Source organism: Notolabrus celidotus, chromosome 5 (genome assembly GCF_009762535.1).
Source record: "Notolabrus celidotus isolate fNotCel1 chromosome 5, fNotCel1.pri, whole genome shotgun sequence".
NCBI classification, from domain to species: domain Eukaryota; kingdom Metazoa; phylum Chordata; class Actinopteri; order Labriformes; family Labridae; genus Notolabrus; species Notolabrus celidotus.
This window is the reverse complement of record NC_048276.1, coordinates 19,302,535-19,321,899: the sequence shown is the minus strand read 5'-3', so window position 1 is coordinate 19,321,899 and position 19,365 is coordinate 19,302,535. Positions and strand designations below refer to the sequence as shown.

Below are 19,365 nucleotides of genomic sequence, written 5' to 3'. Positions count from 1 at the left end.
ACATTGATTGTGATTAGAGCATAAAAAGGCATTTTTTCCAATGTTTCCAAAAGCAAGAAAAATACCATGTCACTTAATGTGGGCTGAGTGAGCTTCCTTTAAATTAAATTTTCTGAATCAGCTAAGTGACACATACATTTATACGTCAAATTTCTCAGTACAGCATGAAATGTAGGGACATTGTTTGATACAAACATAAAACTTGCACTGGTCCATCTTGGTATTTTAAGGAAAATTTGATATGCATTATTATATGTTACCTGAAGCTTTTTCATTTTAGTTCTACTGTAACTGCACCACAGATGGGAAGTATAAAGAGGAATACAGTAAGCTCTAAAAAGCTCTGTTTTAACATTATCTGTGCACATGAATCATTAACTGTATGCCCCTTGTTTTGCAAATATGAATATAACCCTTACTCTTATTCTTTGTACTCTTTATACTGTCCATAAAAGCATTCAACATCATACAAACAATAAACAACTGTAAACATGCTTATTTATGCTTTCAAGTTGGGCATTTTAACATGGGACCTCATGGAGGCTCTTTGGCTTTGTTGCCAGCCTCAAGTGGACACTCAAGGAGTTGCAGTTTTTGCACTTCATCATTGGTTCAATTTTTTAACAGAGTATGGTCGAGATCGCTCTTTTGTAAAGCGTCTTGAGATTAAATTTCTTGTGAATTGAAGCGATATGAATATACGTGTGTTGATTCAAACTTCACTACAACAGACATTCAACAAAACCACAAAGATCCTCTGAGTCATAGTTTACAGCTTATCAGCTTCTTGACTTGAATTGAAGCAGACACTTACAGGTTTTGAAAGATAAATTACTCCTATGTCAGTGTTTGCTCCTCCTAATCCGGTGCAGACAGAGCTACAGAAGCCACATTTGTCATCCAACCTGCCCGTCATGGTGTTATAACATCAATTAATTATTTAAAACAAACCTTTACAGAGGAATAAAACCTTTTACACCCATCATCATGACAGGACCTTACAGGCAGAAACCATGTTTGAGAAAATGTATTTGACGTGTAGCCTTCAGAGCAAAAAGCAGCACAAGTAAGAGGTCAGGTTGTGTCCTTAACCCCCCTCCCCTCCCCTGTCCTCTCTTCCTCTTAATCTTGGTTACTGACATTCCTAACAGCTGTTGTCCAACTTACTGTTTTGCCTCTGCTATTCCCGCCTGCCTGCCTGCCTGCGTAGAATGTCTCTGGAGGTTATGACCATCCTCTGTCGCTGTGAGAATATCGAAACTTCGGAGGGTGTTCCCCTGGATGTGACAGGGGTGGCTCAGGTAATGCATCCCGAAAGACTCCCCCCTAAAAACAAAACAGCAGCCAGCGGCCGGTGCTGGAGAGCAAAGGAAGACTCAGGGAAAAGGGTGTAACTAACAAGCTAACGTCTGTGTGTGTTTGTTTTTCTCACCTTCATGGCTTTTTTTCTTAGGCAGCAGAAGGGGGACACTCGGCTGTCGCTCACATGGGCTTCACCATAAAGCCCAACTCTGAGTCACCATTGGCAACGGGGCAATGAAGGTTTTAAAAATGGCTACAAATGGGATACTTTATGCAAAGTCTAAATTTGAATTTGAAACACGAAGTCAAAAAAACTCAATTCTTGGTAGCGTCTCGCTTGCTCCGTTGTTAGTGATCTGGAGTCCTTGGGTGAATGGTTTCACTTTGTCCTGTTCTTTTCCTTGTGTTCTCGGCCCTTCCCTTCATTTGCTTTGTCAATTTTTATTTTATATTTTTTCCACATTCTTCACAGGATAACGCTTGAGATTATGACCCTGCAGCCCAAGTGTGAGGATGTAGAGACAGCGGAGGGTGTAGCTATTACTGTCACTGGGGTGGCTCAGGTAAATCACCACACTTTCCTGGGAATGCCAGTTCAGACTCCACTAACACCCCCACACACACACCCACCCACCCCTTTCTTTACCCATCCTCCTCTTTCCTCCGGCATCGCCCCATGATCACAGCACAGGTGGGGTTTCACATGGAGGACCAAAGTGAAGATGCACACCTGTACTTTGATTGAGACTCTGAAATGATGTTTGCATGATAAACCCTCATGTTAGGCACAATGCACCTATTTAAACTCAGCTGACCAGCATTCAGACTGACAGTAGCACATAGTTCAATGACACACTTTGTGTTTGTCAATCCTTCAAACTGGTCCTCCCAGTCTGCCTGTCAGCATCTCACTGCGGCCTGCACACCCACACTATTGAAACCCCCCTCATGTTATGATGACACAGTGTTATTTTCAGTCTGAACTTGGTCGTAATGTGACTGACCGATGTGCATTTGAGTGGCAGTGTCTGTCAGCGTTTATTGTTTTATTATTGTCTGCTGTTTGCTTGTTGATCTTTTGTGTGACATGTTATTTTTATAGGCTGACAACTTTGAGATGTAAAAAAGAAAATCCACCTTCAAAAAAACTCACCTCTTAGCCCAGGGATTAAATCTGCTGCAAGTTGTGAGAAGGCTACCTCTCTCAGCCATTGCCTCATGTCAACCCATCACTCCCTCATCCCTGATTCAGACTGTACCCACTATCCTGTCTTCTTAATAAAGCATGAAAAAGACCCCAAATTATTCCCAAAATACACCATATAGATTCTAGAGTTAAAAACAGGCAGTGGTGGACAAAGTACACAGCTTCATTACTTAAGTCAAAGTACAGATCCTCCTGATCAAATATTACTCAAATACAAGTGAAAGTTGCTCTGTCAGATTATTACTTGAGTTAAAGTACTGAAGTACTTGCTTTTAAAAATACTGAAGTATTCAAAGTACTTTTTAAAATATCTCAAAACTTTGTATTTTCACAAAGCATGATGGCAGTCAAGAATACATAGATGTACATTCTGTTACATTATGTTTATCTAGAAACCATTACTTGAAATCTCTAAAAACTATACCATGGAATAAAAACAGAAACTAAGTTACTCCAAGCACAGACAACTTAGTTTGAAATGTTCACCTGGAATGAAACAAATGTTTACAAATATTTGTATGTTTGGGCAGAGTGGGAAACAGGGAGAACATTTCAAACGATACGTATCATTCTTCATTTCAAAACCCTCTAACACGGGCTGAAGATATTAACATGGGTGCTAAGGTGGAGAATTATAGCCATCATTACGACCTCTACATGAACTGCCTGATCTAAGTGAAATTTGCTCTGTGTTTACTCCACGTTCAACCGTGGAGACACACGATATACAGGTACGACTAAACCACTGAGACAAACAGAACTACACAAACACATTTTACTATCTTAGGGATCAGATTTCAGAAAAGATAAGGAAATTCATGAGCTGACTTCAAAGCAAAAGTAGTGAGTAACTAGAGCATGATAGAAATGTAGTGGAGGAAAACGTACAATAATTGTCCTCTGAATGTAGTGGAGTAAAAGTAATAAGTTCCCCCAAAAATAATACTCAAGTAAAGTACAGATACTCAAAAATGTACTTAAGTATAGAACTCAAGTAAATTTACCCTGTTACTGTCCACCCCTGAAAACAGGAGGATATAAATGAATATATAATCGATTTATTCTTCACAACATTTTTCAGTGAGTAGATATCCCACAGGAGGCTCCAAACCTGCTCTCGACCTGCATGTGTTTTCTCACACATCTCTGTTGCTGCAGGAGGTTATTTGTTGTGAAAACTCTGAAACAACATAGGAGACTACAAAGACATATGAGGCGAAGAGTTCCTCGTTGTGCCCTGCAACTGTTGCTCCCTATCTGAGCACATTAGTAGGATGAGAGGTGAGAGTTTCTGCTCTTTTGCTCACAGTGCAGACCACCCTGCATGTAAAGCGGCTGGAAGAAAAAAAGGACCAGTTATTTAATGAACATGCCAAGCTGCTGTTTGCCGCACAAAACATGCTTGGGTAGTCGCAGAACAGGCATGTCTCCAGATGGACAAGCATAGTTTACTTTCCAGACAGCTGTGTGTACAACCAGGGTAATAAAAAAGCGACATTAGTGATAACTGTATTATCTACAGATCTACATTTTGGCACAGATCTCTCAGGTACAATATAAATGTGTCATTTAAAGCTCCTGTGTAAAGTTTTCAGCTGAATATGGAACAGACTACAATGAATTTAGATGCCTTAACATGATCTACAAAAACAAACAAGACTGTCAGCAACAAGACCAATGACTCCAACACAGTCATTTTAATGCCTGTACATGCTGCCACTGGATAGATGTCAGACAAAAGTAAGTTACCACACGTTTCAGAAAAAGTGGTTGTTTACTATGGGGCGCCATTTGTAAAGTTGTGCACACAGAAAATAACCGCAATATTTCTCCACATTTAGCTCCAAAAAGTCTTTGAAAATATCACAACACGTTTTTAAGTTACATTTTTATCACATTTAGAGCATTATTTGTAACTTTTTTCACATTTATTTTTCTTGCTACAAGTATATTTAAAGGTGACATATCATGCCAAATTGACTTTCTAATGGTTCTTTACCTGAAATATGTGTCCCTGGCATGTCTACAAACCCCCCGAGAATGAAAAAAATCCATTCTGCCCCTGTTTTGATTTCTCCACCTTTCTGTAAATGTGTGCTGAAACGAGCCGTTTCAGACTTCCGTGTTTTTGTTACGTAACAACAATATCCGGTCTGTCACGGAGTCAGAGCTCGGAGCTTGTTCAGCCCATAGACTGTATAAAATAATACTGAATCCCTCCCCCGTTTTTTAATTACCTGCACAAATGTGTGCCAACAAGGAGCTTAGGAGGGAGGCATGCTAGTTGTAGGCTGTCTTAATAAACACAAAGGTCAGTTTTACTCCCCACGTCTGCAGATTTGAAGATCTAGTGGATGATTTTTATTTGTCATGGATAAGTGCTAGCGCTAGTTAGCATAGCCACATAGCTACATGTTCATAGCTGTAGCTGTAGCTGTGTACCAAGACACACGTCGACATACTGACAAATAAAACAACAAGAAACACTAAATCTGTGACCAATCCTTCATAAAAGGTCCTGCTGCCGTTCTGGCAGAGGTCGGTTTGACTCCCCACGTCTGCAGATTTGAAGATCTAGTGGATGATTTTTATTTATCATGGATAAGTGCTAGCGCTAGTTAGCATAGCCACATAGCTACATGTTCGTAGCTGTGTACCAAGACACACGTCTACATACTGATAAATAAAACAACAAGAAACACTAAATCTATGACCAATCGTTCAGAAAGGTCCTGCTGCAGGCGCCTCTCCGTCAGGATCAGATTCTGGATCAGATTCAGAGGGTTGAAGTAACGCGATCTCTGAGCAGCCGTGTATATTCAGCCAACATGTAAACATTAGATCAACGTGCTGGAGAGCCGAGGCACATCCACTTCATGCTAAAAGTTTTTGATGGTAGGATCAAACTTATCATGCATCACAGGAAATTCTTGTCCTTGAAGGCCTGAGTCGCTTGTGGATCTTCACCAATGGGAGGGGTGAGCAAGAGAGTGTTTCAGTCATGAATCTGACTGCTAGATATTCATATTACTACACACTGTACCTTTAAAGCTGCTGAATGTTTGTCTCACGTTAGCGGCTAAGTCCAGAGCAGGAATAACTTCCTTTTTTTCTTCCAAAATCCACATCCTGAATGGTGATTTGAAGCAGATTTATTCACGTCTACCCTCTCACAGAATATCATTTTGACTTTTTTTTTGGGACACTCCCCCTTTGCTAGCATGCTCTGAGCTTTGACAGTAAAATAAACACAGGTATTGCCTGTGAATACAGAGTAGTCTCCTAATGCAGGAATCGTACACAACAATAGTTACATGCCTGTCATTTCAGCGCGATCAGAAGGTAATAATTAAAACTTGCACCATAAGCAGCCACAGTGAGCCCATTGTAAACTCCGTCCTTTAATGATCAGTCTTGTCTTGTTTTGTCTCAAAGAAAAATGTCATTATTAATGACAGAGCTGTTAACAAGTGGGGTAAAGGTGAAAGTTGTTTTGAGGTGGATTTTCTCTTTAAGAACTTGTAACAAAATGTATCATTACTTTCTGTCTCTCCATTTGTAAACAGTTTTGTGCTCTCTACTCGTTTCCCTTCTTTTGTCTGCATGCCAGTTTTCTCTCTGTCTGTGTTTGAAAGACGAAGCCTCATTATCAGTTCTGTATTTTAACCACGGTCATGCCGATGTTCCTCTTCTCTGTGTTTTCCTACATGCATGCTGACAATGAGCTCACTGTTTGGAGCCGAACAGCCCCTCACTCTCACACAGTTCACTTCACAGAGAGGCCCGTTAAGTAACCGTTTGATTGGTCCAACCTAAGCCCGGGGCCATTGTGGAGCATGTGTCCCGTGGCAACAGGAAATATGTGTGCTCCTTAACTTAAAGAGACACATACGTTGAGACTGAGAGGGAGGCACCCCAGGCAGATTTGAATTGTCCTAACTTCAAAGTGATTGAATATAAACCAGTCTTGATTGTCAATCACATCTAAAATTTTAGTATTCATTTATTTTGTAGAGCCACATCAATTTAAGGATACATCTTTCTCCTTAAAGAATGTTTTTATGACCTTTAAGGAGAAACATACATTAAGGAAATAGTACTCATGAAAAGTTTGGATGCCTTTCTTTTTAAATTTCCTGTCCTTCATGTCTCTTGAAGAAGCTGTGGGTTTGGAGGAGACAGAGAGAAGGGTGGTGTCAGAGGGAATGTAGGGTGTGGGGCGGGGGGCAGGAGGTCAGTAGTAGAGATTGCAGTTGCACACAAGTCTTTACTCCCTTGAGGGCTGCAGCACGGCGCCCCCTGCTGTCCATCTGGACTGGCCTGTGTGTGTGTTTGTGTGGCTGGCTTGCAGCCTCTTCTGTTTTCAGACATGTGTTTCCTTGGAATGACGACCATCTCTCCTGATTTTGTGTTGCTCTCATTTTTGCCGTTTGAGTGCATGTTGCAAAAAAAACACAAACCATGTGCAGACCTCTCGCCTAAGGACCCAGCTCACTCTCTTTTTTTGTTACAGCTCCAGTGGAGTTCAACTTCACCCAAAACCTTCTGTCTTACACCATTTTTAATTTGTGGAGTGCAGAGCGACCTCTGTTACTGTCCCTGATTGGTCTTGTGTTTATTATTGTGTTATTGTGTAAACCTCAGGTCATTGCATTGATTTTTCCTGTTTAGATTTACTGTAAATGATCCCACTAATGATTTCTCCCTGACTGAACTCCTTAAATCATATTTCACCACATACATTGTTTTTGACTTTTTAACAGAAACATACAGTACATTGATGGATTGTGATTGGGTGTGCATGATGTTCTTTATTATAAATACCAAATGGAAGAAGACTTTCTCAGAATACATTACCAGTCAAAAGTTTGGAAACACTTTCTCTTTCAAGGGTTTTCATTATTTGAAACACTGTACATTAATAAAAAAAGACATCAAAGCTCTGAAAGAACATATATGGATTTATTTAATGAACAAAAAAGTGTTAAACAAACCAGATATGATTTATATTTTAGATTCTGTAAAGTATCCCCCTTTTTCCTTCATGACAGCTTTGCACACTCTTGATATTCTCTCGGTCTGCTTCATGAAGTGGTCTCCTGGAATGGTTTCTAATTAACATGAGCCTTGTCAAGAGTTCATTTGTAGAATGACTTGCCTTCTTAATGTGTTTGAGACCATCAGTTGTGTTGTTCAGAGGTAGGGTTAGAACACAATGGATAGCCCTATTTGACTACTGTTGTAATCCATATTATGGCAAAAACAGATTATTTCATAGTTTCATAGTTGTCTTCAGTATTAATCTACAATGTTGAAAATAATTCAAATAAATAAAAACCATTGAATGAGAAGGTGTGTCCAAACTTTTGATCAGTAGTGTATATCTCAAAAATACTCTTATGTATCTGGAAAGGATAATGTTTTATTGAAAGTGCATGCTTTGTTTAAAATTATAAACCAAGATCCGGTTTGGTGTCAATGATTGCATCACATAAAGTAACTAGATGAGAAGAGACAGCAGCCTGCAGTGATTGATAATGAATGATTGCATTGTCTAAATATCTGATCAATTTGAGCTCTGATGCATCGCAAATTTACTCCACAAACTTTGCCAATAAGGCTTGGACCTGGATTAAATGTCTACAGTCATTGTATTCACTCACCTGTAGTTTTTCAGTCCTGACATGGATACCCGTCCTTTTGTTTTGGATCAATACAATAAAACCATCCAACTAGTATCTCATTTAATACACAGTGACAACCTTTGTAGGAGACATTTGGTCATCAATCACACTTAACTTAAAATTGATCTCCTCGTTTTGTTACACATTGATATTGGCTTAGATTTTCTAAACCTTTGTTCATTCTATCTAACACTGGTGTTGTCAATCCTGACTCCACCCCCAGCTCCTGCTGTGCTGCTTTAGATGTATTGACAGTATTTACAGTCCTTTTGTTTTTTCAGATAAAAGTTGAAGCAGACCATTGTAGTGCAAAAATGATTTCAGTCTAGTCAGCAGAAGTGATAACAGTAGATATCTGCTGCACTTTAAAACAAACTAAGCATTTAAGCCTCCATGTCACTGATAGACTGCAGACTTAACAAGATCTCCCTGACATTCTATTGTTAAATTGATTTCTCATCTCAATGTTTTGCTCTCTTTTGTACTTTGATTACATTACTGATGAATGAATGAAATAAGCTCACTGATCAGATAGTGAATAGTTGTAAGATGAGATAGCAGTGCTTGTATTTGTCATGTATTCATGTGCTGCCTTTGTTTGTATTTGTGCTGGTGTTTGTGAATGTGTATTCAGCTGACCGTCTTTGTTCTTGTCGGCTCCAGGTGAAGGTGATGACAGAAGACGAGCTGCTGGGTTACGCCTGTGAGCAGTTCCTCGGGAAGTCAGTTGTTGAAATCAAGAGTGTCATCCTGCAGACGCTTGAGGGTCACCTGCGTGCCATCCTTGGTGGGTTCAATTTTAAATGAATGCAATCTTTTTTTCTTTAAATTTATACATCCGTGCTTATATTTTAATAGGGTAGAGAGACAAGGATTGAGCTAAGAATCTGACCATGATTTGGACTGAGTGTGAAGCAGTTAAACCAGAAAGGGGGTTGTGGAGTCAAAACGTGCCAAGAAAATTAAATCAGTCGCCCCTGTTTCATTTCTATTCAGGTCAAATGTGTTTACTTGAAAACAACTTGAGCATAACAAATATGTAATTATGCAAAACCACCGTCAACATGCTGAAATATTCTGGTCCAGTAGAATGTTAAACAAGACCAAAGATGGTCAGTTTGATCAAAGAGAGCACAAGGAAACGGACTCTGAAGACAAATTGTACTACTTCTATTGATTCCAGAAGAAAGTGTGAGCTGCTACTTGAATCTGAGTTATATTAGTTGATGGCTGTGGGTGACAGTGATGTATCTAACAAAGCTATAGGTAACTTGGCCCTTGTGCTCTCTTTACATATTGCCTTCCTTTGTCACTGTGCTCGGTTTCAATTTATAACCAAATCTGTAGAAATAACAATTTGAAGAGGTAGTCACTAATCTCCGTGTCCCTCTTTTTCAGGCACACTGACTGTTGAACAGATTTATCAGGACAGAGACAAATTTGCCGGTCTGGTGCGAGAGGTAGCTTCACCTGATGTTGGTCGTATGGGCATCGAGATCCTCAGCTTCACCATCAAGGTGTGAGACGTCAAGTTAATGTCATTCTGATCAACCTGTTCCCTTTGTCTAATCTGATTTACAATAACTCCCAGTGCTGTACCTCTTCATCTTCCCCCGGCAGGATGTTTATGATAAAGTGGACTACCTCAGTTCACTGGGCAAAACTCAGACAGCCGCAGTACAGAGGGATGCAGACATCGGAGTGGCAGAGGCAGAGAGAGACGCTGGCATCAGGGTAAGACAAGCACTTAAATAACATCCGCCTTTAGATTGCTAATGGCTCTCACATCAGGAAATCAACAGACGTCTTCCACCACATCTCACTGTTATTTTCTCTGCTCTCTTTTTTACAGGAAGCTGAATGCAAGAAAGAAATGATGGACGTTAAGTTCTTAGCAGACACAAAAATGGCCGACTCCAAACGAGAGCTGGAGATGCAGAAAGCCTCCTTCAACCAGGAGGTGAACACAAAGGTATGGTTGTATATCTTACAAATGTAGATTCAATTTATAGTCAACGATCAAACCTGGCGTTTAAGTATGAATTAAATGTGCTCCCTCCTTAGAAAGCAGAGGCTCAGCTGGCATACGAGCTGCAGGCGGCCAAAGAGCAGCAGAAGATCCGTCTTGAGGAGATTGAGATTGAGGTGGTGCAGAGGAAGAAGCAGATCACTATTGAGGAGAAGGAGATCGACCGTACTGACAAGGAGCTGATCGCTACAGTGAAGAGACCCGCTGAGGCTGAAGCATACAAGATGCAGCAGCTGGCCGAGGGACAGAAGTGAGTATATCCTCGTTTCACACTTACTGTCTCTGTATTATTGACATCTGATCATGATATTACATTTTACAAACATTAACATTTTCACTCATTTTTTAAAATGTTTTATACTTACATATGGAGATATTAAATGTATGAATATGCCATTTTTTTCATTATTTAAGTGATGCCACAATGCATGATTGACTGCACATGAAATTTAAACACTGAAGAGTCATTTTAATCCTTCTGTAAACCATCACTAGGACAAAGAAGGTGCTGACGGCGCAGGCTGAAGCCGAGAAGATCCGCTTCATCGGTGAAGCTGAGGCAGCCTCCATTGAAGCTGTCGGAAAGGCCGAGGCTGAGAAGATGAGACTGAAAGCTGAAGCCTACCAGCAGTACGGAGACGCTGCCAAGACAGCTCTGGTCCTGGAAGCTCTGCCCAAGGTCTGTGGTTTACATTTATACATGGCTGGTTTCAAAATAATACCCCTATGTTTGGGGTGTTTTGTTGTTTCTGAAATACTGCGAGGGTTGGCACAGGAGTCCAGAACAACTAAATCATGGAACTTTTATTTTGTTACTAGACTGAAGTTTGCCTGTGTTTCTTTTCTTAAACATCACTTGCAGAGAAGTGTTTAATACAGGCCTTTATGATGCATCGGCCAGAGCGGGATGCAGTTTACTCACTTTTTATTTTTGAAGACGGAAACTCCACGTTGATTCTGCTGTCATGCAGGGAAACTGTAGTAAAAAAATTAAGGGGCAAAAGGAATTCATCATTCAAAAGTGTCAGAACCCAAAAAAAACCAATAAACATTTTTTAAATCTCATTATTAACTCCATTACTAACCATTTAAATCAATCAATCAATTATTTAGTGCACTGGTGTTTTTTAATTCTCACAGATCATGGTTCAATGAGGATAACTCACTCGTTTTTCATTAAAAATGAATATCAAAACTTTTTTAATGTACATTGGAAAGCCCTAAATAGAAATACAGTAGTTTTACATGACATAGATTTTTGTTTATTTTTTTTTACATTTAATTTTTTTTTTTTTTATGAAGTGATGTTGATAAATTAACACGACACCTTTTCTGTCACATGCTGCCAAGATTTTCTATGCTGTATTCAGCTGGTTTGGAAGGCATATATTGCCTAAAATAGACTTTAAAAAAGGGTCAATTTGACCCGCAACATAATAGGAGGGTTAAAGAGAATGAAGTGGTGGGACAATAGACCAGTAAATCGTTGTTGAGGGGTTTTTCAAGGATAAATAAACAAAAATAAATGAATAAGTAAATAAAATGGATAAGTAAACAAAAGCATTAAAATGGCAATAAAAGAGGTTTTCAGAGTAAGAGGATGACATCACATTAGGAAATTTTGAAAATGTGTTCAGGATAAATTAGGAACATTAAAACTAAAATTAGGAACATTAAAATAATAAATGAAAAGGGCACCACAAAAGAAGTAAAGGGGAAGGAACTCTCAACTTTAACAAATGTATGTTTTATAGCATCTAGCTCCTCTGTCTGACATACAGTGTTGGCTGTTAGTAACTCTAAAAACTCAAGAACAAGACGTTTGGGTCATTCTAACCTCATAAAGCAGGTGTCATACAAACATGAAGCTCAGAGTGAGGGGAAGTGGTACTCCATAGTTTATTCTCTCAAGGAGTGAGCGTCCTTAAATGTCTGGCAGCATTACTTTTTGAAGCCGAGCCAACCCTTCTGCCTTGCAGATGCTACAGGCATTTACTGCAATGCTAGTCCTTCCTCTAGTGAAGTGATTGTTAAAGCATTGGCATGTACATTGGTCAGAGTAACTGTTTATATCAGAGAAAGATAAGCTTGGTACCAAATTTAAACTGAATAAAGCAGAAGAATGAAAGTAGAAAAAAAGAACAAAAACACAAACAACATTTTTTCCCCTGTGGAAACAGAATAAATAGAGTATTTATTTAATTTATGAATCCTAAAAATTGTATTTAGTCTATGAAATAACAAAGAGTGGTGCCCTGTGTTGTAACAGATTGCTGGTAAAGTTGCTGCTCCGCTGGCCAGGACCAACGAGATCGTCATCCTGAGTGGAGAAAACAGCCGCGTGACCGGAGAGGTGAACCGCTTGTTAGCCGAGCTCCCCGTGTCCGTCAACGCACTCACAGGGGTGGATCTGACCAAGGTGAGAGAGGCGTGGCTTTTCCTAACATGTTTTATGTTTTCTCTGACCTTCAAGTGAATGTTACATCTGCATTACCACCATACCATGCTCAGGGTCAGCTTCATACTTGGGGTATGATAGTTGGTACAATTAAACAATAGAACGTTATAATCCCATAGTGGACCGTGGATTAACTCATTCTTTAGCTCTGAGTGTCAGCGGGAATATTAGCATAACAGCTGAGCAGAGGTGACTCAGTAGAGGCTCCATGCTGCTGGTTTATCATTCAGTCTGCAGGAACTTTCTAAAACAACAGCAGAGAACAAATATTGAAAGCAGCCTGCTGAGCCATGTGGAGATTTTTATCCCCTTCATACCAACCAAATATAAAAGTAGTTACTGTGTTAATAAGAGACAGGGTTACCATAACGATGTTAAATGAGTTCATACTTTGTCAGTGCTGTACTTGAGTGTGTTCAGCTGTTCAAGCGGGGCTAAAATTTAAGTGAGTGCTGCTTCAGTGGAAGGAGTTAATGATGCACCGTAATTACCTTGACTTTTCACAGTTTGAGAACCAAGTTTCGACTGAAAACAATAAGATGAGTTTATGGTGCGCTTGTTTGGTTTGATGCTCCGCAGGAGAGGAATTTAATGGCTGTGACATTTTGATGCATTTTTAAACTCTGTGAGTATGCAGTGAATTAGAATAGGTGGCTTTACAGAATCAGTATCTGTAATAAGACATCATCTGCCATAATTGGAAGAGTTTGATTGATATTAGCTTTTAACATATTCATCTGGTATCAATTATAAATTCACAGATTTCAGATATGGTGGCTGTTCTAAGTTTTATAAGGACTGAAAAAATATTTTTAGAAAAAAACTGCATTATGTTGACATTATTATTATAATTAAAATGTCTGACATTTTTATACGTTTTGAATATTTTGAATGGTATGTTCAGGTATCCTGTCTGGTACTTGTGCTGCAGACGGTGCTTAAAGTTTCGTAAACTACGGTGTCACAGGACTGTCTGCAGGGCCAACTACACGATAACATCGTTTTTAAATGAGCAATTTCTGCACTCTATGTTCTTTCAAAGGAGATTTATTATATCAGCTCACGTCCGAAAAGTATACAAACAATACTACAACAACATTTCGCATTCTGCTCTCCCACATGCACAGTCCTGACAACTGACAACCCATCAGATAAGTCACATACGATGACATCACTACTCTCTCCATTTGCATCGTCAGAACAAGGGGAGCATGTTTTAATTCTTTATTGCAAAATCCTTAGTGAAGATTTCAGGAGAAATGTACCTTAATGGACTGATGCAGGCGCTGAGCTGTTAGTAGCACATCTTGATAGGAGGCAATATTTGTCAGTACACTAGTGTAGAAAAAAAACTTAACTACTGTCACTGATGATGACACAGCAGTGATTTTACAATCAAGCTCATATGCTGAGAGAGAACCAAAAATAAGAGAACAAGAAATAAGATAAAACATGTTGAAGAGTAAAGTAGAAGGATCTGCAGTTTTAGTGTTATAGAATATATTGTAAAATGTTTCACCGTGACTTCTGCAGTCTCTATTTTCCCCCCATCTTATCCAACTGGTCAAACTGACTGCTATGGGTGTGAACTGTAAACTCAGGAAAATCTTAGGGATAAAAGCTCTTGACATTATTGGGAGTGCCTGTCTAAAAACAGCTTGTGTCTGTGTGGTATTGCTGTGATAATGTCAGTTATTGCAGTGTCACTGTAGTCTAGCCCCTCATGCTTATAACTCCCTCCGTTAAAACCAGCTAATCCTCCTCTCCTCTGATCCCGTAGATCCCTCTGCTGCAGAAGATGATGACCCCGCCATGCCAAACAACCATGTGATGAACCGGTCCACTTTTTCTGAATCCTCAGATGTTTATCTGCCTCAAGCATGGAAATCTGTTTTTTCAGCCTCTGACCCCCTTATGCAAACTGCCTTTGACCAGAAACACTTGACGCAAACAGAGAGGTTTTTTTATATTTTTAAGAGGTTTTTAATTTTCTTAAGGAAAAACGAGCTTGGGCCTTAAAACTGAAGGACCACACTGTTTGTGTCTTTATCGTTTTATTTTTAGATGTTGATTTGTATCGCTTTGCACTAGTTAGCCAGCAATATATGTTGTAATCCTGTCCAGTTCTACAAGCCACCCAAACAGAGTATTTCAGGACTTGAAGGTAGAATCGTTCTGTTCTAATGTGTGTTGAAGATTGTTAATAAAATGAAAAACACCACAGCCTTTAGAACGAGTTCAAAACATGAAGAAGTAAGGGATTAATGTTTGAACTGAGCGATGTTTAAATGTCTACCTGAAGTGTAGGGGTCACCACTTCCCCGTCAGGTGTTGTTCCTTGCCCCTGCTCTTTATTAAACAACGTATCATATTCTCAGTTATTGAAGTAGTCTTCGACAGTCTGAGCACAGCATGGATCAGGCAGCTTTTATTCCCTCTTTGCTTTTTAAATCAAGCTGAAATAACTCGATAACTTGTTGGATTACCAAAACCTCTGTTACACTTAACACTCACCAGATCTTCATCCACTGTAATTGTAAGACTTACAGTACGTTAGGATACCAGTGATCACTTGAATCGCTTGTATGCTGTTACCTCGTGGTCCATCGTCTTGTCCCCTTGTCTTTGTCGTTCAGATGTGCAGTGCCTGTTCAACACTCAAGTGCCCAAACCTTCAGGACCATGGTTTGGCTTCAGTTGGATTTATGTCTGAGTATATATCCGTGTTATCAATGGAAGGTGTTTTAGATATCGCTCTCTGTTCTCTTAAAATCTGCTTTTACTAACAACAGGTTACTCTCTTTTGTCACGTGCTTCAAACAAAGGCAGATAAATAAATGTTGAGCTAACTCATAACACAAAGCCATAGTTTGCTGTGATAAGCCTTAAAAGACTCTCTGGACACCTGCAAAGCTAGATGAGCATTTTCTTCATCACTCATGTAGCACAGGGTCAGAGTTTTCATTCATTTCCTCACTGTCTTTCCTTCTCTGGGACAACCTTCTTCTCAGACGTGACCACTTATTCTCAGATACTTTTACTTTAACTGTACATATTTTATACTTTTACAGAGTAACACGACATCTCTTGAAATTTGAAGTTGCTTTTGCTGCCACACCCACATTGTGATGACAAATGAGGAACTTGTTGCATGAGTCAATTAGTGACTCGTGATGAAAGATAAGCATGTGATCAGGACGTGAACGCAGCACTCCACGTAGTGCTTGCTCTCGGATGGTTTTCAGTCGGTAAATGGAATGTGGAGCAGTTTGATGATGCAATGTGTGACACAATCATTTTGCTCCTGATCAGGTCAGTCTAATGAAAGCAGGAAGCCTGTTAAAATCAGTTCATCGGGGGCCCGTTTTTTCAAGTTCAGTGTAGAAGACTGATACAGATTTAGCAATCCTCTTTCTTTTTTTTTGGTCAAGGATCAGGTAATCCAACTTGCTGTCCTCCTTGTATTTTCAAATAAACTGTGTTGGATGAACCTGTCAAAGATGAATCCAGTGCTACAAAAGAGACTACATGCTGTTTACTTTGTCCACAGGGGGCGCCAAAATCCACACAAAATGAAAGATCCTGACGGGTACGTTCTGTCAGATATTTAATGTGTGATATCAGCAGCTTTTTCACTGCATGAAGTCTACATTGTTTTCCATTTCATGGTGGAAATTAAGCAATTTAAGTAGAACTATTTTAAGTATCAACACCAATGTAAAAACAACATTTTGTCTCTCTGATTTTAACGCTGTAATCCGGTATAAATCTGGCCCTCTGCTGGAATCGGGCAATCCTGATTATTTTTTTTTTGGATCAAAGATTTTTAATTCAGATAGAAACAGACTGGGTTACCTGATTTTTTTACTTTTTTCTGAAGTACAGTCCGTTTTCAAGATATGATCCAATCCAGAAGCTTTAATCTAATCAGATTTACTTTGAACAGATGAGCTCAAAGGACAGTAAATGTGAGGGACACTGTACACCAAGGTTCAACCTCTAGATGGCAGCATCTGAGAGGAATTCAACTCGCTCTGAGTTCATTGCTGCCTGGTAGAGATTTAAACATGAACCTTTAACCAGTGAAGTGCTTTGCTTCTTGTGAGTCACATCATAAATAATGACCACTTTTCACAATCATAACCTGGAAGGGATTTTTCCGCTGAAGTTCAAGTAGTCGTACCACTCTTTCTTTATTTCTGTGAATAAACACGAGGCTTCTGGTTTGTTTTATGTTCCTATTTTATCAAATGAATGTTATTCTTTTGTCCAAGTTTATCTCAGTTTTATGCAACTTTCTCACTTGTTGAAGATGATTGTATTAGCACTGCCTGGCTTTCTACGAATGCCATGTCAATATTTTGATATTCTTTGTCATAAATTGATGACCAGTATTTTAACGAAGTGATTGAATTTAGTGATTCACATGATCATTCAAGCTCTGGTCCGCAGGGGGATCGCCTGTTACATTTTTAATTTGGCTGCACAGCACACGATTGACTTTCAAACCTCTCTCAGACTTAAAAATTGAAACTTCATACACCCAAGCAGAAGCCTGTCCTCTTATTTTAAATCCTGATACTCTGAGGTGAACCAGTAGAAGAGTCAATCAGGCCTTTTACACCTCTGACCCACAGAATTCAACCTTCTGAGTGTTTGTTTCCAGAATGTGTTCTGTAAAAGTATCTGGATAATGTCAGATGAAACTCTTTATACGCTCTTGTTATTCAGTATAGTAGCTTTCTGTACACAGTGCCTTTGGTAAATAAAGAACAGCTGATTCATACTTCAAAATGCAGGTTGTTGACTGTAGTAATCAGAGGTGCTGATGGGATAATCAAACATGACTGTAGAGAGAGTCACTTGTAGAAATGTGGATGTTATACCTCTATGATGTTCAGCTGTAACCTTCTCTTTTACTACTCTCTCTGTTTATATTCTTTATGAAAGTCTGCACTTCAAATATACAAGGGAACAGATGTATGTATATATCAAATTGCTTTAGATATAATTATAAATGTAGCATTAAATACCTTTTCCTTTAAAAATCCAGACCTCCAAATGCCTTTTCACTCATAGTTTTGGCCGTCGTATGGTGTGCCAACAGATCAACTTGTTTTAATTTGCATTAATGAATCAGAAACTGTTCCTTAAACGTGGCATTTCAGAGGAGAATGTGGTTAAAGACCAAACACTAACGACCTACGCCTTAACTCTTGTCTTCATCTGAATCATGTTCATATGTCGTCTTTCATGGAAATCATCTGTAATCTGAAGTTATTCAAAGTATATTGTGGATTAATCTTGTGACTTCTCATGTAACACTGGCCTTTGGAGACCTGATCCAGCATGGCATTTCAAGCATGTGTTCATGTTATTCTCTTGTGTGTGCCACCCTATAATAAATGTTACACCACTTCATGTTGGCCCACTGTCCTTCTGTTGCAGAGGTTACTTCAAGGGAGGAGAGATTTACAGGAACAGGTTGAAAATACAAATGACATCAGAGGTCAAGATGTAATGTACGACTCCATACAACACTCGTATGCATAATGTAATGCACACAAGTTAAATCTCTACTGTTTTTATACCTTTGGATTGACAGGAATGTTATTATTCTTGCAAATTTACAATATTATGAGGCTGAAATGTTAAATAAAAATACCTACACTGTTCCAAATTATTATGCAAGTTGCATTTTTGTGAATATTTTAAACAAATATGTTAACAGTCGTTTTCAAATTTGTTAGGAAGTCAGATAGTGAATATATTTCTTCAACTGTGTGGTTAAAATGATGCTTTTCGGCTGTATTTTTAACTCTCCTGTTCATTTCTAAGGGACAGCAATAATGTTTGTGGGTCAACTTGACCCGGGGCATGTTTAATTATCCAGAAGTGTCAGAACTTAAAAAAATCCCAATAAACATTTTTTAATCTCATTATTAACTCCATTACTAACCATTTAAATCAATATTTAGTGCAATGGTGTTCTTTAATCCTCACAGATCATGGTTCAATGAGGATAACTCACTCGTTTTTTTTATGAAAATTCATGTTAAAGCTTTTTTTTAATGTACATTTGAAAGACCTAAATATAAATACAATAGTTTTTATTTATTTATTTATTTTTATGAAGTGTTGTTGATAAATTAACAGGAGACACCTCTTCTGTCACATGCTGCCCATATCTTGATGCTGTATTTAGCTGGCTTGGAAGGTATATATTGCCTAAAATGGAAGGAACCTCTGAATTCCTCTAGCCTTTCATCCACTGTGACATTAGGGCCTGGGTTATAGAGTAGTGGAAGTTGCTCTACCCACTTGTCCCTCACTGTTCTAATGGCTGAAAGCTTGTCTCTATTCGATCTCAGCTCCTACAGTCAAATGCCGAAGTGTCCTTGGGCAAGACACTGAACCCCAAACTGCTCCCACAGTTGTTCAGTGGTGTATGAATGTCTAGAATAAGATTAGCTAACACTGATGGTCCCTTACTTTAGCAGCCTCTACCATCATTGGGTGAGCGAGTAATGTAAAAGAGCTTTGAGTGGTCAGAAGACTGGAAAAGAGATATATGAGTACAAGTCCATTTACCATTTACTATTTATCATGACCTGCTCGAAAGCTGACTTGATGTCTGTTACACGAGTCACTGCTATCCTAGTGGCTCTGTCTTTATAATGTTTTC

The 19,365-nt window shown here is 39.0% G+C and overlaps 1 protein-coding gene across 2 annotated transcripts in view; it reads left to right on the top strand.

Annotated features, from left to right (window-relative positions):
- Positions 1-18,101, top strand: part of LOC117812314 (flotillin-2a) — a 28,117-nt gene extending 10,016 nt beyond the window's left edge. Inside the window, exons 3-11 of one of the 2 annotated variants that reach the window (XM_034683001.1) lie at positions 1,775-1,865; positions 8,857-8,980; positions 9,592-9,710; positions 9,814-9,927; positions 10,046-10,165; positions 10,258-10,472; positions 10,718-10,901; positions 12,492-12,641; positions 14,461-18,101. In XM_034683001.1, coding sequence (XP_034538892.1) covers positions 1,775-1,865; positions 8,857-8,980; positions 9,592-9,710; positions 9,814-9,927; positions 10,046-10,165; positions 10,258-10,472; positions 10,718-10,901; positions 12,492-12,641; positions 14,461-14,511 — 1,168 coding nt within the window. In that variant the 3' untranslated portion in view covers positions 14,512-18,101. Of the gene's footprint in view, positions 1-1,210; positions 1,302-1,774; positions 1,866-8,856; positions 8,981-9,591; positions 9,711-9,813; positions 9,928-10,045; positions 10,166-10,257; positions 10,473-10,717; positions 10,902-12,491; positions 12,642-14,460 lie in introns of both variants that reach the window. The other variant, XM_034683002.1, reaches the window with a different exon arrangement.
- Positions 18,102-19,365: the final 1,264 nt, after the last annotated feature.